The following is a 16,723-nucleotide window of genomic DNA, read 5'->3' on the forward strand; positions in this document are numbered from 1 at the left end:
ACCAGCAAGTCTGCATCAATGCCTGGACACTCAAAAAGAAGCCCACATCCTTCTTGTCCTTTAAGTACTCCAGCATTTTCTGTCAACAAATAAGGGTAATTCAATAAAGGGTCTTCTTTAGAGGTATCTCCAAATTTATAATTACATGTGTTTATTTTAAAAAGGCATACCCGCTGAACCTCACTGTTCCCACCGTTAAGGATAGAAATACCCAGCTTGAGGGTTGTAGACACCATTGGGCCCGTTTCACCTGCAGGAAACAATAAGCCATGAACACAATGCGGGTAAACAAAGCTAACCAAACATAAGGATAAAGACTACCTTTGCAGGCACTGATCATTTGCAGGACCATTTCTGCAGCGCCACGATTATGCAGTCTAGACTGCTGGTACAAGAGTCTTTGTTTCTCCATTTCTTTTTCCTGCGGTCAACACAAACATTATGAGGATTTGCTCCCATTTTATGTCACAGAGAGAAGGTAAAACGATAGGATGGACTATAGAATCAAATTACAAATATATATGCAGTGCTGAACAAATCTCTTACACCCAATGTAGGATTTATGGCACAGCTGCTCTAAATCAACAGTATTATTAATTACCAAAATATTTTTTATGTTTCTATAATGGTTAATCCACCAGTATGCACAAGCTCTTAAACTGAAATTACATTTTTAATACAAAATTATCATTATTGTTGTTTTCAATCGACTTTTTTTTTAAATGCATGTTTTCATAGAAAAGCAGAAAGAATTGTAAATTGTTATTAGAATTTTTTTTTTTACTAAGATGCCAAATTGTTATATTGCAGTACTGAAAAGAAAAAGTAGTTTTATTGATTGACTGTCATTCTTGATTAATATCTGACAATTCAGTTTGTTTTTTGATTAATAAATGACCACATAATTTTTAGTTTTAAACAATTTTTTGACAGATTTTTAAAATATTTGTGTTGTCTTGTTTGTGTAAGAGGTGCTAATAAATTTGTTAAGTGCTGTATATATTTGCTAAAAAAGTGGTTCATCAAAAAAAGTCCATTCTATCAATTAAGATTTAAAATTTAATTTCACATTCACTTGCCTTTCACACAAATCCCTACCGCTTTAAATCATCATCACCAATCAGCTTAACAGTTTTTTTCACTCTATGTTTGTAGAAAAATGAATGTACCTCAAAAAGAAAATCTATATTAATCATTAACCTTTGTGAATGACCAATTAATTATTAATGTCCTTTCATGGATTTTACAATAATTTTATCAAGATTCAGATTTTCAGAGTCAATTCAAAACCTGACTCTTGCACACATTCTTTCAATTCACTTCATTAGTCACAGGGTTGTTACACTACTTCTTCACGTTTGCTGGCTGGAGCAAGCGTTAGACTACAGGAAACATTTCCACTGGCTTAGCATTTCAGCCATGTAGATACCCAAAGTTTCTTAAATGCAGCGGTCCTGCAAAGAAGATACTTTGGATCAAAGCCTTTATTCTTCTGTATCAGAGATACTTCTTTGGCTTTCCATAGCAGTCTGTGCTTACTTTGACAAATGACTTCAAATATTCATGCAAAATAAAAACAACATTTTTCTTCAGCCCTTCTTCTTCTTCTCTCTTTTCTTCTTTAAATCTAAATGGCTTTCAATATTCATCTTTATTCATAGCACTGAGCCAATCGCATATTAAATGCCATTTATGGAAAGGAAAAACAGCAAATGAATATCTCTGAATCCAGAAGGCAAATTGACATTCCTCTGTTCAGCCACGTTGTATATCAACTTGTATCATAGTGGCCCTAAAACAACAACAACCACTGCTCCCAAGCCCCCCTCCCTCCCTCCCCACTCCCAACCACCCTCCCGCCACCCACGTATGCCTAGCCGAGCTCTACCCGCTATGTGTCGTGCAGTTGGACCTCAAACTTACCCTGCAGTCCCTGACTCTCTAGTGAAGCCTGACTTGCGCACTACGTGAATTAAACTTTAAAGCTACGACTATGTGTACGTAGATACAGCTTTTCGTGTCGTATATTCTACACTGGCTTTCACTGTAGTCTGTCAGTATGCTATGTGAGTGGGGGAAGGGAACATTGAACACAAGCATTCAGTTAGCAAAGACTGGTGTTATGAAGGTGAGACTAATTAGATGGAACAATGAGGAAAGAGAGACAGAGAGAGACAAAACAGACAGCTATATAAACTGGGAGGAATGACATTATTATAAAATGAGTATATGTTTTTTTTAATAGCCATTGGAATTTAAGTGGACTTTAACAGGATATCCAATGTAATTTTAGGTCCAGTTTCTGCATGTCTGACTCCCCAGTTTCATATAACCCCTCACAAATGTTTTGGAAGGCATTTTTGAATATTATATACAATATTTTAGTAGTTTAAAGCAATGATACATAATGATGAAGCACAACATCAATGAGCAAACAAACACAGCTCACTGGAAGTATTTAATGGTTCAGTGGCAGTTTCTTCTAAGAGCACAATCAGCACTGGGGTATACAATGAACTACTGTGTCTGAGACGCTGTGCACAACTGGACACAATTAATGTAGTAAAGCCTGCGCAGAGCAGCTGCTACTGCCTGTCAATGTTTAAAAAAAAATCCCCACTAGCCTACTCTAACACTGTAGCCTTTATAGAGTACCAGAAAATCAGAAAAAGCTACACTTTACTTCTTTACTTGATCTAAAATAGGAGGAATTGTTCATCAACCTGAGCTGATAATGATTTAAAAATAGATTAATTAACATCATGATTGTTAATTTGAGTTACAGTTATTATTATTGTTGATGGTAATTTTACATTTATTTAATCTAATTAGATCCAATCCAGACTCCAATCCAGGCGCAATAAATAGTAAATGGTGCATGAAAATGACTGCAGTCGAATGCTGTTTTAAGTTGAAGCATAATAACATTTTGAATTTAGGGAGTATACAGTAATTTACACAATTACAGCATACCTGGATTGGAGCTTTGAGTTTCTAAGTAAAGAAACTCAGAATGAATGAAGCTTAGCATACAAACAAAAAAAACAGCAGAGACAGAACATAAAGAAGCAACAAGACGATACGAGAGAGACACAGAGAGAGAGACAGAGAGAGAGAGAGATGTGGTTGTGAATAAATGCTCCAATGATGAGGTCACTCAATGCGTCGAGAGCTACCGCTCCAATGTGTTCCTGGTCCCCAGCCCCTGGCCGCCCATTACCAGTTCTGACTGTCGCACCTCAAAGGACATCTCATCCTCAGCATTTTCCCCCATTTCCTCTCCACCTTCTTCTTCCTCACCAATATGACAACTCTAAATACACAAAGAGGGGAGAATAAACATGAGTGTTTCAGAGTACACAATGCTGTAGTTCTCTGCAAACTTCAGCGCACTTCAACACCTTCTGCGATGACTTACCTTTGCCATAATATCCGCATATGCCATATAAAGATGATCAGTATCCAGTTTACTGAAATGACAGAAGTGCAGATCACAAGGAAATTTGAAATAACATGCTGATTTTTTTCCCACAGGTACACCACGTCTCTGCAGTTCACTGCTGTTGTATCAGTGAGGATCTAACCTCTTCTCTGTAAGAGCAGTACGACTAAAATGGAGAATTAGCTGATGAAGGGGATCTGGCTTTGTTTCCTTCTCCTCTTCCTCATCTCCCTCCTCTTGCTCCATTGCTTTCTGGGATGTTCAATAAAACAAAAGTGTGAGTAACGCTAAAAGGAAAACATCTGTAGATGAAACTACATATGGCACTCACAGATAAGTCGTCTATCATTCTGTCTTCAAATGAGAAGCCTTCAGGATGAAGCCAGTTGCGCCTGTATCCCTCAAGGAACATGTTTGAAGCTCTGTGCCTGAAAAGCAAAAAGCAAAACAAAATAGACCAGATATATTCCCTTTTGGTTGTATGCCTTCTCCAATCACTCAGATTTAGACCTGGGTCTGTTCAGATTCACAAACATAGAGACAACTTGGATGGACTTTAAGATATTTATTGTATTTATACTTAGCTTTTTTTACATACATGCCACCATAGCAGTTGATTTCTTACCTTGGAATGTTATATAGTGGTGTCATCCTAAAGCATGCGACCACAGCTCTGCGTCGTTGCTTGGACAACAGTTTGTGCCACACCATCTTCTTGGATTTAAACGGATGCTCCGTCTATCAGAAAAGACATGCATTTGTAAAGTGATCAAAAAATTTCTAATGGTATCTGACACTTCCAATTGATTTATATTAACAATATACTTTTTGCTTTTTTCCATAACATAGAAATTTCTAAGGTATCTAACCTCATTCTGAGTCTGACAGAATCTCTTCTAAATTCTGACCAATGCTGCAGGGCAGGAATGTACAACTCATTTCACATTGTGGACCGCATGCATCCCACTTTGATTTTAATTGGGCCAGATTGCTGATAATCCCTTTTCTCTCAGAATTTCAACTGCGTATTTAATCTCTGCAATATTTCAACAGAAGAAAATGAAATTTCAACAGTATGTCTCAGTTTGTCTACATGATAGGTGCTGCTGTAGCAAATGAAAGAAATCTGTTAGCACAACTCGTTGGGCTTAAGTTCTAAGTAAAAGTCTGACACCTCTGGCCTAGACTGACCTGTAATTATAAAAGTTTTCTTTTTAAGTTACAGAAAATGTCCCATTTTATTTATTTATCTTACTGTGGATGTATTCTAAAAACTGTAATTCCTATAGCAGATAATGTAAAAACTGGAACTTTTCTGTCATTTAATTGTTCGTCTTTTACTTCCTTATATTGGTGTAGTTTGCAGTCTTTGCCAGACCGATTATGTCTGACACCACCGCTACAGGAGGAGTAGCAATTCTTTTTACTTATGAAAGGATGGATGGAAACCCGCAATGCCATGCCATAAGCTTACCAGTCTTTCACCCACATAAGCTAAAAACTACTTAGACTAGTAACACCTAAAATTGTTTCAAGCCTTATCCTTTCTTTTCTGTTAGGACATGCTGCCTCTGTTATCCCTGTATTCATATCTATGTAGTACATGCTGTGTAGACATCGTTGTTGTGGGTATTTTTGAATATCTATGATTGAGACATAGTGCACCTGCTGCAGTATAAATTATCAGCACTCACCACTTCAAGGTGGTAGAGGACCGCAGAAACCTCCTGCACTCTCTTAACAACTTTCGGTGGGGCATCTGCATCTTCAGCCTTCCCTGCCATCTCCTTGTACAGCGCCATCTGCCAGCGCATGGATGGGTTGTCCACCTTTTCACAACATATGGATACAGAGTTTTCTGAAATATCTCGAGACTAATTATCTGTAGTTACAAATCTCATCCCTGCAGCTATTTTACTACCGGTTCTTTAAGTATACCTTGCCCTGTAGATGCAGGTTATTCTGCAGGAACTCTCTTACTTCTTCATCTGTGTCTCTCTGTAAAGTAAAACATTTTAGCGATTGTTTTCCTTCATGTATATCATAATACAAATCATACTTCAGATGTTTACTAGAACCAAGTTCAAAGTGAGAAAAAAAACTACCAAAGAGTATCGGATCTTGGCCAAGTTGATAAGCTCCTGATCAGCAGGAGAGCACATGTTTAGGCCTATGGGGAGCATCTTTTTCAAGGCAGCCACAATAAGTGAGGTCTGGACTGAGTAACGATCTCCCCGTTTCTTCTTCTTGGTACGCTCAGTATCTGAGCCTCCACCCTGTGAAAAGGACGATAAGGCAGAGAGCATAAACAATATCTAATAACGTGCCAGCAGTACAACAGCTCAGACAAGGACTGATAAGTTTGAATATTTATGTCCTGTTAGGATTGACACTAACTTAACAAACTGATTTAAAATACTGTCTTGAAAAATTACAAAATATTCTGAATATAAGCTTGAATAAAAATATATAAAATGATTATGATGATACAGCCAGTATTCTTTACAACTCGTGATGTGACTGTATTAATACTAAATACTGAAAGTCATTCAACATTAGCACCAGCTGAGCAATGCACAGTGCTGCAAACGTTTTTATTATGCACAGTAGGTCTCTCCAAGTAGAAACACACTACTACATCTACTAATAATATAACTAATAAACATGTTACAGTCAACAATCGGCACTAAAAAGACAAGTGCCCATATTTAAAGGTCAGAATCCGGTTGTTCCCCGACTATAGAGTAATTTTTTTTCTGAGCCCAGACTGTTAAGTAGAGGAGAGAGTGAAAATATGATAAGAAAGTGGGAATATTGCTGCTTTTTTGAAGGGGAGGCTGAAAGGAAATGGGTCGTAGAATAAAGTAAATCAGTCACATTGCATTAACAACGTGCAAGAGAAAATATTTCATTCAAGTCACAATCCATTCAAAATTCCATGAAAAGGACAGCTAAACAAAACAAATTCACTTTATACTGTAATTGAAAATGAGATTTTCTAGGAACTGTAGCCCTTGGTGAAAGCTCAAAATATTAGATGATGTTAAAGAACAAGATCTTCAGAGTTAGACTTATTAGTAGCATGCTGTTAAAATCACACAGCTACAATTAAACAAACTAAAGGAAATGTCTCTTCCCTGTATTTGACTTCTGAGCTCATGCTCTGCTTCTGTGAGAGTTCAGTCCTTCTGTTAGCTGCTCTTTCTAGAGTCCTCCAAAATGTGCAAATGGATGCTATTGCATAAAGTATATAAATACCTTTCATAATATTAATGTTTACTCTATTACATATTTGCTCTAAGAATTCTACTTTACAGGGTATTTCTATTTGAACAACAAAACTGAACTATGTACATGATTCATATTGATCCTACCCATATTATAGAATCTGTTTCTAGGAAGACCGCTATCATGGTGCTGGTGATTATTTATGTAAACCCTTATCTTGCCTTGTGAAAATAAACGATTGATTCAAAAGACTTGAGCCATCCTTCATTTCTTTCTATTTTACTTTCAAGATGACAGACTTTCTTGTAATTTATTGTAAGTGGTCTGGAATAATAATTCTCTAATAATCATCTGACCCCCCATTTTTTGGGGGGGCAGGGTGAATTTTCACATATTTTCAGAAAAACTGGTAGGCCTAAAAAAAGGTATCTACTGTATAATAACACTATGTAAATGTCATGTCCTTAAGAAATAGGAAAACATTCAGCAAAGAGCTGACACAGAACCTGAGAGATGCATTTTATCCTTCGGTTAATCAATCTATTGTATGTAGATGCATATGGAGGTCAGGAGAGAGGCACAACAGTATCTATAGCCATGTGCAAAACATGGTGGAGGCTCTGTCATGGTTTTGGGCTGCATTTGACCCAGTGATGTTGGGGATCTTGTAGAATTGATGGAATTACAAACACAGAAAAGCACCATCTGCAATATTATCTTACAAGCATCTCAAGCATGAGTTTCATTTTTTAACATCACAATGATCCCAAACACACTGCCAATGCAGTAAAAGCATATCTGTGTAAAAAAAAAAAAAAAAAAAAAAAACACACAGTGGAAGACCAACAGTCTTGGACTGACCTCCCCAGAGCCCAGATCTCAACATTATTGAAGCAGTGTGGGATCATCTTGACAGAGAATGGAACAAAAAGGCAGCCAACATCCAAACAAGAGCTTTGAATGTCCTTCAAGAAGCCTGGAGAACTATTCCTGAAGACTAATTAAAGAAATGACAAGAAAGTTTGCCTAAGAGAGTTCAGGCTGTGTTGAAGAATAAAGGTGGTCATGTCAAATATGGATTTTCAAGCTTGTTAGAATTGCAGACTCTTTTGTTGCCTCATAAACTGTATTTCCATGTTTACACAAATATTAATCACCTATTTTCCTAGCAAAATACATAGAACTGAGGGGTGGCTCGGGACTTTTGCACAGCACTATACATAAAAGCTTAAATCTTTGTATTAAAGGCGTTTTGCTGAGGCATCACTGTTAGACATTAAAGTGGTCCCAGATGACCCATTTTTTTCTTTTTTAATGAAATAAAAAACTCAGTGTAAGGTGTATGTTTGTTATGGTGAAGTAGTTTAGAGGGTGCAAAGCATTTTGGGGAATATTTTAGGAAATAAGTGTGAATTAATATGTTGGTTAGGTTCATGGTACTTTGAGCACTTTTAAAAAGAGAACCTAACAAATGTTTCAGTAAATCTGCTTCAGTAACATTTAGCGTCAAGCTGTGTGTTAGTGTGGGTACTAGGGAGCATAAAAGAAACTAAAACAATGATGTACCGTGGCATTTTAAGGGAGGAGATAAGAAAGAGCACAGAGAAGACTAACATCATCCCCTAGTGGACAAAAAGCTACATTACAAATACCTACAGCTAAACCATCTTCCATGAAGAGAAACAAAAGGCATACTAGAAGACTCCAACTCAGCTATGATCAAAAAAGAGCAAACTCAGTGACAGCATGATGGCACTGTGCTCCCACTTCCACATTGATATTTGTGTAAAGCCCAGTGCCATGAGCCCAACTCTACAGCTGAGTACTTTCATCAAACGCCTCCAGACTCCCCCCCACACACACTGGCAGGACTGGGGAAAGCCCGCAGGTGGGGCCTGCCCATTAGTCCAGTGATCCTTTTTGAGAACTATATGAGTATCTTTTCCCAGATTATGAACAATTCTGCACTAAAGTCTATGAAGAGATACAATATAAATGAATGATTTTGTGTAAGATATAGTACATTGTGCTCACATTGTGTCAGTGTAGACTTTAATCTCAATATAATAAAACTAATGCCAGTGTAAGTGTATCCAAACCAATCATTAATGAAATATATGGCTAAGACCTTGACTTTTAATTAATATAAATTACCAGATATGTGTAGTAATAAATTCACAGCAGAGTTTTGCTTCATCGTTAAGGGGCTGCAAATCAAGACTTTGCAGAAACAACTACACATAGAGGCCCTTGTCACTGGCAGTGAATTAATTCCACATCTCGCTGATTAAAATCTGCAGGATTTTTTGTGTGTTTCTGTGTACACGAGTTACTTGTGTTCACATTTGTTTGTGGATATGTAGCGACTGTAGACTGTACTTGTGTGGATCAGATGTGCCAGTGTGCTGGGGAGGTTGATGAAAAGCTCCCCCAAAGTGAGGTGCCATGCGGTCAGCACAGCGGTCGTGCAAAAACAAAGTCTAACCTCTGTGTCCCCGCCCTGGAAACCCAGCCGCAACACGAAAGAAGAGAACAATGGACAGCCAAAGAGAGAATATCATTAACACAACTGCGAGCCTTCGCAAAGATCTGAATTAAAAATCAAATCTCAAAGAGGTTACAGCAGCTTTCACTGTGTTTAAATAAAAACAAAAAACAAAAAATGGTGCGTAAGTGTGTTTTTGTATTAGACTGCTTCCCCGGCTTTCAAATAATTTTTTTTCCTTAAAGCTATTACCATCATGCTAAGAATAACAAAATGCTTATTAAATGACTGGAGCCATGAATGAATTATAAGTGGCTGAAACTGGTTGGTAGTGTCATGAAATCTTCAAATTATACCATAAAATATGGCCACAAGGGAAGGAAGACATACAGTTGTAAAACAATATGTCTGTAATAGAGTCGTAAAGTTGCCTAATGTGACATGTGGTCTACACTAGCATGTGCTGCCTTTCACTAACTCACCTTGCTCATTTTACTCTTGCTGTCAGCGGTGAGGAATGACATGTTATTGATCTCATTCATCACCACAAAGTTTTGTTCCTCTCGCTTGAAGTTCTGCAGGAGAGAAACAGAAGCATAATTATTGGATGGATTAAGTTTTTATAAACGCTTGCAAACAAAAAGGCCAAGTGAACATACTCACATGAGATTTGGACCAGAAAATAAAGACTTCTCCAACCATTCGGAAGAGCTCTTCTGCATCTGGGTCAGGACATGTCAGCCACCTCGCTCTGTAGCAGAATAAATTATTATAAGGCTAAGCTCTCTTTATCACAAGTTTTGATAATTAACAGTATATAAAAAGATTTATATATTTCAATTTTGTCAATATGAGGCAGGTTTCATAGCTTGGTGACTGTAACATTATTCTACCTGTTATTGTCCACATAACGAATAAGTAGAGGGTAAAGGGCATACAAGTCTCTACAGAGGACAGCAAACTCATCACGTATAGTACCATCTTCCTCATCTCCCTCTGATTTTCCCTCCATCCTTAAGTGGTCCTCCTCAGCCACCACCTTTGATGTGCGTTTCTTTAGTTTCTCCATTGTTGGGATAAAGTGAGACTTGAGCATTTCTGGCTTTGCTCTGCTAACAATGGGCTGTGAAAACACTAGTGGAGAAAAGAACTGGTTTTAACTTCCTTGCAAAAGAAACCAAAAAAACACTGGCATGCGAGCAGAGTTTAAAACAGCTCCCACCAGCCAATCTCTTCATCCAGGAGGCTTCATCTATTCCCAGGTTGTTCACTACAATTTTCATGATGCTTCCTAGCAGCTGATTAAGGTGTTCTGACGTGACCTCAGTGCACAGTCGGCCCTCCATCTCAGGAAAATTTTCAGGTCCTCTCTCCCACCAGCGAATGAGGTAGTTACAAAGCATGGGTAAAGTAATTTCAATCACATGAGGCATCTCAGTGTAACGAGCCCCCGACTCTGCCAAGTCCCCGATCTCCTTCAGCAGAGTATCCAGCTCTGGGATGTCTGGACATAATTCCTGGACCTCATTGGGAAGGCCCAAGACTTTAATCCAGAAGAGAAATATTGAAAGATAATTGAAAAACAAGACTTTGCTAGATTTAAAAAAAAGTGTGACAACAGTATTGCACTCACTGGCTCTCTCTCTGGGAGTCTTTGTGGTGTATACAGAGAAAGCATTAAATTCATTTAGATGGGGTTCTAAGTAGGCCACCGGCATAGCTGCTGCAAGGTGTGCCAAACACTCTCCAAGAGCTGGCCTCTGCCTGTAAAGGTAAAAGGACGAGTGCAGCAAATGCTCCAAAATGATCAGTAGTAAATTACTTTACATCTTAAAAAATATGGAGTCACCTCTCAACATGTAGATTCTTCACAGTCCCCAGGGAGTAGATGCTGCACATGATCCGATAGCATGACATCTGCAGATCATCCACTGTATGCAAAAACACAGAGAGACCGAGAGTGTCAGAATGATTAATAAATAACAATGAGGATACAAAACACATGTCGAGTTTGAATGTTCTTCCTTGGCCTGTGTGAGTTCTGTCTTAACTTCCTCTCACTATCCAATAAAGATTTTAAAGTGGCTGTAGGTGAGTAGTTGTCTGTCTTTCTTTAGTAGTCCTGTGATAGACCGGCAACCTGTGCAGTGTCGCTTGAATTGGTCACTGGAATTGGATAAGTGGTTAAAAGAACAGATGGATGGAATATAAAGCATGAATAAGCACTCACAGATGACATCATCTCCAAATTGATGCTGAGCAATGTGATCAAACAGGGAAGTAAGTACTGGGAGCAGTGCAATGGTGGTGTAGTTGATGTTCTGAGAGACGCCTTTCACTTGCTGGAAAAAAGAGAAGCAGCATATGATTACGGACTCGGATATATGAGTTCTAATTTGTGAATATTAAATATCATATACCTGATTGCCTTTCGATACTTTGCCCAGTTTGAGATTTTCAACCATCTTCTCAATATCATCAGCAGCACTCTCAAAGAACGATCGTAGCCCTGCTTTAACAATCTCAGGTCCTGACTTCATTACCGTCCTAATGAGGTAAACACAAAAGGTTAAAAGGAAAAATATGACACATAAATATAATACAGTTTTATAGTGTTATTAAGAAAAAAACACCAAACCTTGCATCCAGTGATCGAGCCAGAATGTGAAGACAGTTAACAATTGCTGGGGCATCCGTTCCTGCAAATATAGAAATAAATCCACATCATCACCTACTGTATATCCATAAAAACATGGAGCAATGGCACTTAGGTTAACCCGGATGACAGAATGGTGCATTACAGCTCACAAAATACAGAAACACACATAAACAGAGAAGAGAGTGAAAAGATTCAGAAAGAGTGGTGCTGCAAGTTTGCCATCTTACCAAAGAGAGAAACTCTGTGCCTCACCAAAGCAGACATTTTACAGAAGATACTACAAAGCGAAAGAAAGGAAAAGGAAGAAAAAGAAAACTCAAGAAGAACTCAAAAGCTCATAAAAGGAGAAACATAATATTTGAAAAAAAAGATACACAAATATATATATTTCTGTGTCATATCTATAAAACTGAGACATCACCTTGCAATCATCTCCTTCTCCTTATTGGAAGAATGCCCGCCACTACCCAGGACTTTTGCAGGTGTAGACAAAAAGTAGAGGCAGTGATTTTTGAAATACTGATTTATTAGAGGCATCAAGATCTGAGAGAGAGAATTCAGAGGGTTTTCCACATTTAGTACAGGAATAACAAGTACAAGTATTTTACATTTTACATTCACACAATAGTCTCACCTTGGCAAAGAATTTGATTTCCTGCTCATGGGGAGACTTTTCCACTCGTCCGCTGCTAACCACAGCCTCTGTAAAACAGATTGCAATATACAATAGCACGGAAACAGTGGCAAAACTTGAATGTACACCACATTATTTTTCATCTTTGCCCCACAATACCAAGATGTGCGATGAACTCCTGTGCGATTTCCATCCATTTCAGCAGTTTCTGAAGGAAACCATACGCAAACCTCTTTTCAATGGATGATATGTCCGACTCCATGTCTTTAAGGCCTCTAAAGTCGGGGAGAGTTTATATCTCAGAAATTGATATATGATAACAATAAAAGACTTCCTGTTCAGAATTTGTGCCATAATAAAACACTATTTAAGGAGGCAGCATAAAAGCCATACTGGTTTCTTATAGTGAAAGAATTAATGCTCATAATGCTCAAGCTCTTGGTCGTACATCATAATACAGTCAGGCTGTTATGCATCAGTTTATTTCAGTCGAGATGAAGCCTGTAATTAATGTTTGTTTCATGTTGAAAAGACAGAAGATCGGAGTCAGTGGTTAAACTTTTTCTGGTATGCCAAAGGATGTTCACGTGCCCTATCTATTATTTTTATCAATCAACACCAAAAAAAACCACAAAGTTGAATTTTAGCAACAGCAATAGCAAACTCTTTGCTATTGCATGTAATACCATACAAATCCATGCATTCAAAAAGTCTTTTGAGTAGCTTGGATAAATTTACTTTGTTTTGAACCAATGTTCAATGTTGTCCATTCTCAACTATTCTGTTATTACCTTGTGACAGCATATCCATTAAGCTGCAAGAACTTCAGCAGCTCATAAGCCTTCTCTCTGTCTCGTGCCTTTTCTTTAGCTGTCAGGGTATCGTAGGGCACGAGCAGAGGATGCGTTCCACCTCCTGCACAAACAAAAGCGCATCCAGAACTATATGGAAACGACAAATCTTTCTTTCTCTATATTCCACGCTCAAAAGAAATAAAATCACCTTTTGCTTGCAGCTCCAATTTTTTCTTTCTTCCCCAGGTGTTATGGTAATTTTCTGCCAGTTGTTCTGCCATTGACTATAAGCAGATATAAATATTAGTAAGATGCTAAGATTGCAAAATAGAAGGATGCAACATTTTAACCCCATACCTGCAGATCTCTTGAAAGAGCCATATGGGAGATATCAATGGGCTGTGGACTATAGCCATGGCTTGGATCATAAGTTGCCTAGAACAGAAAGATTGTTATGCACTCTGCTGTACAACAAGCAACAATATTATTAAGTATTAATGCAGTCAGTCAAGGGCTCTAAACAGCTGTATACCTGTGCAGTCTGTGAGATTTTTCGTGATGTTGCCTTCTTCTTCTCTGACTCTTCCTCCTCTCTAGCTTTCTCAATGTTCCATTCCCATGCAATCATGGCTTTGATTGACTCTTTAATTGGCCATCGGTAGATCTCTTTGTCCTTTGAGAAAAGTCAGTGTGAGCAGAAACAAATACACACATTACATCAAGATTCAAGATGATCACTATGTCTGTGAACGTACCTTCTCTGAGAATGTCTTGTACGGTCTAAGCATGGGGTGGGTTTTTGCATTTTCATCCAGTGTCTCACCGTATGACCAGTTATTCTGAATCTGAAACATACATGGCCATATACAGCATGAATTACAGCTTTCAGTCACGCTTACTAGGATCCCTTTGTATTTCTTTAGAGTTATATATACGGATGAATGTATAGCTGTATCAAATTAACCTAATTTGTTGGTCTAGATTTAGCTAAAGATTTATAAACAAAACTTTACCTTTTCAAAGGCCCATTTGTCATGAGTGTATTCGGCATATCTGTTGATAAAGGGATCCAATCTCTCAGGGATGATAGTGCTATGGTTGGAAGAAGCATCAGAGTAAAATTAGCTTTAACTACGAAACAGAGAGATGATTAATTTCTAGCGAAGTAAAAAGTGCCTCACTTTGTTGTATCCACAGGTTTAGGATCAAAGTTTCCCTCTGCATCTACTGATGCCTTTTTCTCTGTCTTGGAGGAGTAGCTGGCATCTACATAGTCAGGAGGAATGGCTCCAGCAATGGCGCAGATGCATGGCATTGAAATTTTGAAAATTTCAGCATCAAATTTCTGGAATCACAATAAAAAAGATTACAATATCCATCCATCCATCCATCCATCCATCCATCCATCCATCCATCCATCCATCCATCCATCCATCCATCCATCCATCCAGGACTTAGGGCAGCTGGAGCCCATCCTAGCTGTCATTTAATAAGCCAACTAATAAACTGAAAAAGCAAAATAATTTGCAGGAGTTACCTTGTGAGCTAGTGATTCAAAGATCCCCCAAAACAGTTTGCGTGTAAGATGCAGCTCCTCTTCTGATGCAACTCCAAAATTAGCCCAACCATTAGGGAGGCAATAATATTTCCAACAACGCTCATAGTGATTGGTTAAAAGCTGCAGAATGCAACATAACAAAAGTGAAACAGCTAAACTGAAAGGAAAATATTCTGTTAATAGTGAAAACATTTTACAGGGCCTCATACCTTTAGAGGCATTTTGGCATACTCATTGAGAATGGGCACATCAAATACCAGCCGCCTTAGCAGATGCTGAAGCATAGACGGACGTAGATGCCTGAAGAAAAAATAAATTAACACCTAATCCAAACCTGGCAGTATTAAATGACATGTAAGGCATCCTATCACGTTAAACTCACTTGCACAGAGCCATGAGGCACTCTTCAATAATGTCTCTTTGGGCTTTTGTGAAGGCTCGTCCACGAGACAGCCTGTAGATTGTGTGCAACATGGAGTCAATCATTATGGCTCGATGGTCACTGCCAGCAAAGAGCGGGGCACACTTGGTGATGAGTGGCAACACAGCAGAGCAGAGGTAGCGGTTCAAAGCCAGAGCCATCTCAGTGGTGCTAAAAGCAACCTGTTGGCAAGAAATCTTAGCAGTTATCTTAGTCTGTATAAGCTTTGCACTGCTCCCAGAGAAACAAACAAAAACAGTGTGAACTGTTTGAGCCTTACCGTATCCAGGGAGGCAGCAGCTCTCATGTCAGGCAAAAAGCCCACCTCCAGCACATGGAGAAGGAAATCTTGGTTGTCAATACCATAAACTCTGTCCAAGAACAGCACCATGGGAGCCTTGTGATCTGGCACAAAGCTAGCAGACATCTTTGGTTCAATAACGCTGTTGTCTAAGAACAACATGAAGAAAACATTTGGGGAAAGTAATTAAAATGACTGAAAACCCAGAGAGAAAGGATCTATCAGCACACAGCTGTGTACAATGTAGGACAACCAGTAAAACCAATAATGGTTTTACTGGGATATTGGGATAATTTGTTGACTGATTGAATATATAACTAATTTATTAGGAATTTTCACCTTTTCCAAAAGCTGGAATCTGAAGAGGAAGACTGATGACTCCCACCAGATCTTCTATAGGGACCAGAGACCTCAGAATGGCCCTGATCCTGAGAGCCTCACCTTTACCAGCCTGGATCAACTGTAGAGACAAACACACTATAAATGTTTTTTTTTCTATAAAACTAAAACATTTGGATAAGTTTAGCATGGCAGCTTACATGCATCTCTGGAGCACATCTTCCCAGCAGGTCAATAAGAGCAGAGTAAAAAGACATAATGGCATTTCCCAGGTGAACCCTGTTCTCCTCATGCTGTTCCTCTCCTCCAAACCTGTCGGTAAAAAACATGTCTCTATCTTTCTGCAACACTAGAGCAGATAATAAAATCCTTCCAATGAAGCCAAAAAGCTCTTACATGGGAAAGCGTCTATCTTTCTTAACACTAGGGCCATCCCTTGCAGGGTCCTCTGATATTTTGATTGCCTCCTCAATTGCAGCCAGGAGTCCATTACCACCCTCCCCTCTCAAGGCTGGACCAAAGCACTCAGGCCTACGGATGAGGAGACGCACCACCACATTTGCATTCTCCTCTACGCTTTCTCCTACAGGAAATAGAGACCATAGTTCTTATAGGTTATTGATAAGATCGAGAATCAGAAATAATGAGGAAATTAAAATGAAATGTTGCAATGAAATGTTGAAAAAAACATCTGACCATTGACAAAAACAGCAAAACGAAGAAAATCAAGATATTTCTCTCCACCACAAGGATTCCACCCGATGTCAGGGTATCCTTTAGCCAGTAGCATTGGACAGCTCTGAAGTCCACATCCGGCTAAATACTTCACTACCTGGAAAGATTATGAGTGTATTCAAGTCAG

At 38.6% G+C, this 16,723-nt stretch overlaps 1 protein-coding gene across 1 annotated transcript in view; it reads right to left on the bottom strand.

Annotated features, from left to right (window-relative positions):
* The window catches only part of LOC116336197 (ryanodine receptor 1-like), a 55,524-nt gene that overhangs the window by 19,030 nt on the left and 19,771 nt on the right, over positions 1-16,723 (bottom strand). Inside the window, exons 46-84 of the mRNA XM_039617990.1 lie at positions 16,558-16,693; positions 16,258-16,444; positions 16,062-16,173; positions 15,862-15,982; positions 15,502-15,671; positions 15,183-15,403; positions 15,010-15,100; positions 14,780-14,920; positions 14,424-14,587; positions 14,256-14,334; positions 13,998-14,087; positions 13,775-13,915; positions 13,600-13,677; positions 13,451-13,526; positions 13,240-13,363; positions 12,608-12,723; positions 12,449-12,516; positions 12,236-12,357; positions 12,042-12,091; positions 11,794-11,854; positions 11,576-11,702; positions 11,386-11,497; positions 11,005-11,086; positions 10,789-10,919; positions 10,378-10,698; positions 10,049-10,289; positions 9,819-9,906; positions 9,638-9,730; positions 5,548-5,718; positions 5,381-5,440; positions 5,137-5,271; positions 4,068-4,180; positions 3,774-3,870; positions 3,585-3,694; positions 3,419-3,470; positions 3,221-3,313; positions 322-421; positions 171-250; positions 3-79 (exon numbers count right to left, since the gene is read on the bottom strand). Coding sequence (XP_039473924.1) covers positions 3-79; positions 171-250; positions 322-421; positions 3,221-3,313; positions 3,419-3,470; positions 3,585-3,694; positions 3,774-3,870; positions 4,068-4,180; positions 5,137-5,271; positions 5,381-5,440; positions 5,548-5,718; positions 9,638-9,730; positions 9,819-9,906; positions 10,049-10,289; positions 10,378-10,698; positions 10,789-10,919; positions 11,005-11,086; positions 11,386-11,497; positions 11,576-11,702; positions 11,794-11,854; positions 12,042-12,091; positions 12,236-12,357; positions 12,449-12,516; positions 12,608-12,723; positions 13,240-13,363; positions 13,451-13,526; positions 13,600-13,677; positions 13,775-13,915; positions 13,998-14,087; positions 14,256-14,334; positions 14,424-14,587; positions 14,780-14,920; positions 15,010-15,100; positions 15,183-15,403; positions 15,502-15,671; positions 15,862-15,982; positions 16,062-16,173; positions 16,258-16,444; positions 16,558-16,693 — 4,631 coding nt within the window. The remainder of the gene's footprint in view (positions 1-2; positions 80-170; positions 251-321; positions 422-3,220; positions 3,314-3,418; positions 3,471-3,584; positions 3,695-3,773; positions 3,871-4,067; positions 4,181-5,136; positions 5,272-5,380; positions 5,441-5,547; positions 5,719-9,637; positions 9,731-9,818; positions 9,907-10,048; positions 10,290-10,377; positions 10,699-10,788; positions 10,920-11,004; positions 11,087-11,385; positions 11,498-11,575; positions 11,703-11,793; positions 11,855-12,041; positions 12,092-12,235; positions 12,358-12,448; positions 12,517-12,607; positions 12,724-13,239; positions 13,364-13,450; positions 13,527-13,599; positions 13,678-13,774; positions 13,916-13,997; positions 14,088-14,255; positions 14,335-14,423; positions 14,588-14,779; positions 14,921-15,009; positions 15,101-15,182; positions 15,404-15,501; positions 15,672-15,861; positions 15,983-16,061; positions 16,174-16,257; positions 16,445-16,557; positions 16,694-16,723) is intronic.

This window comes from Oreochromis aureus, linkage group 10 (assembly GCF_013358895.1).
Source record: "Oreochromis aureus strain Israel breed Guangdong linkage group 10, ZZ_aureus, whole genome shotgun sequence".
In the NCBI taxonomy this organism is placed as follows: domain Eukaryota; kingdom Metazoa; phylum Chordata; class Actinopteri; order Cichliformes; family Cichlidae; genus Oreochromis; species Oreochromis aureus.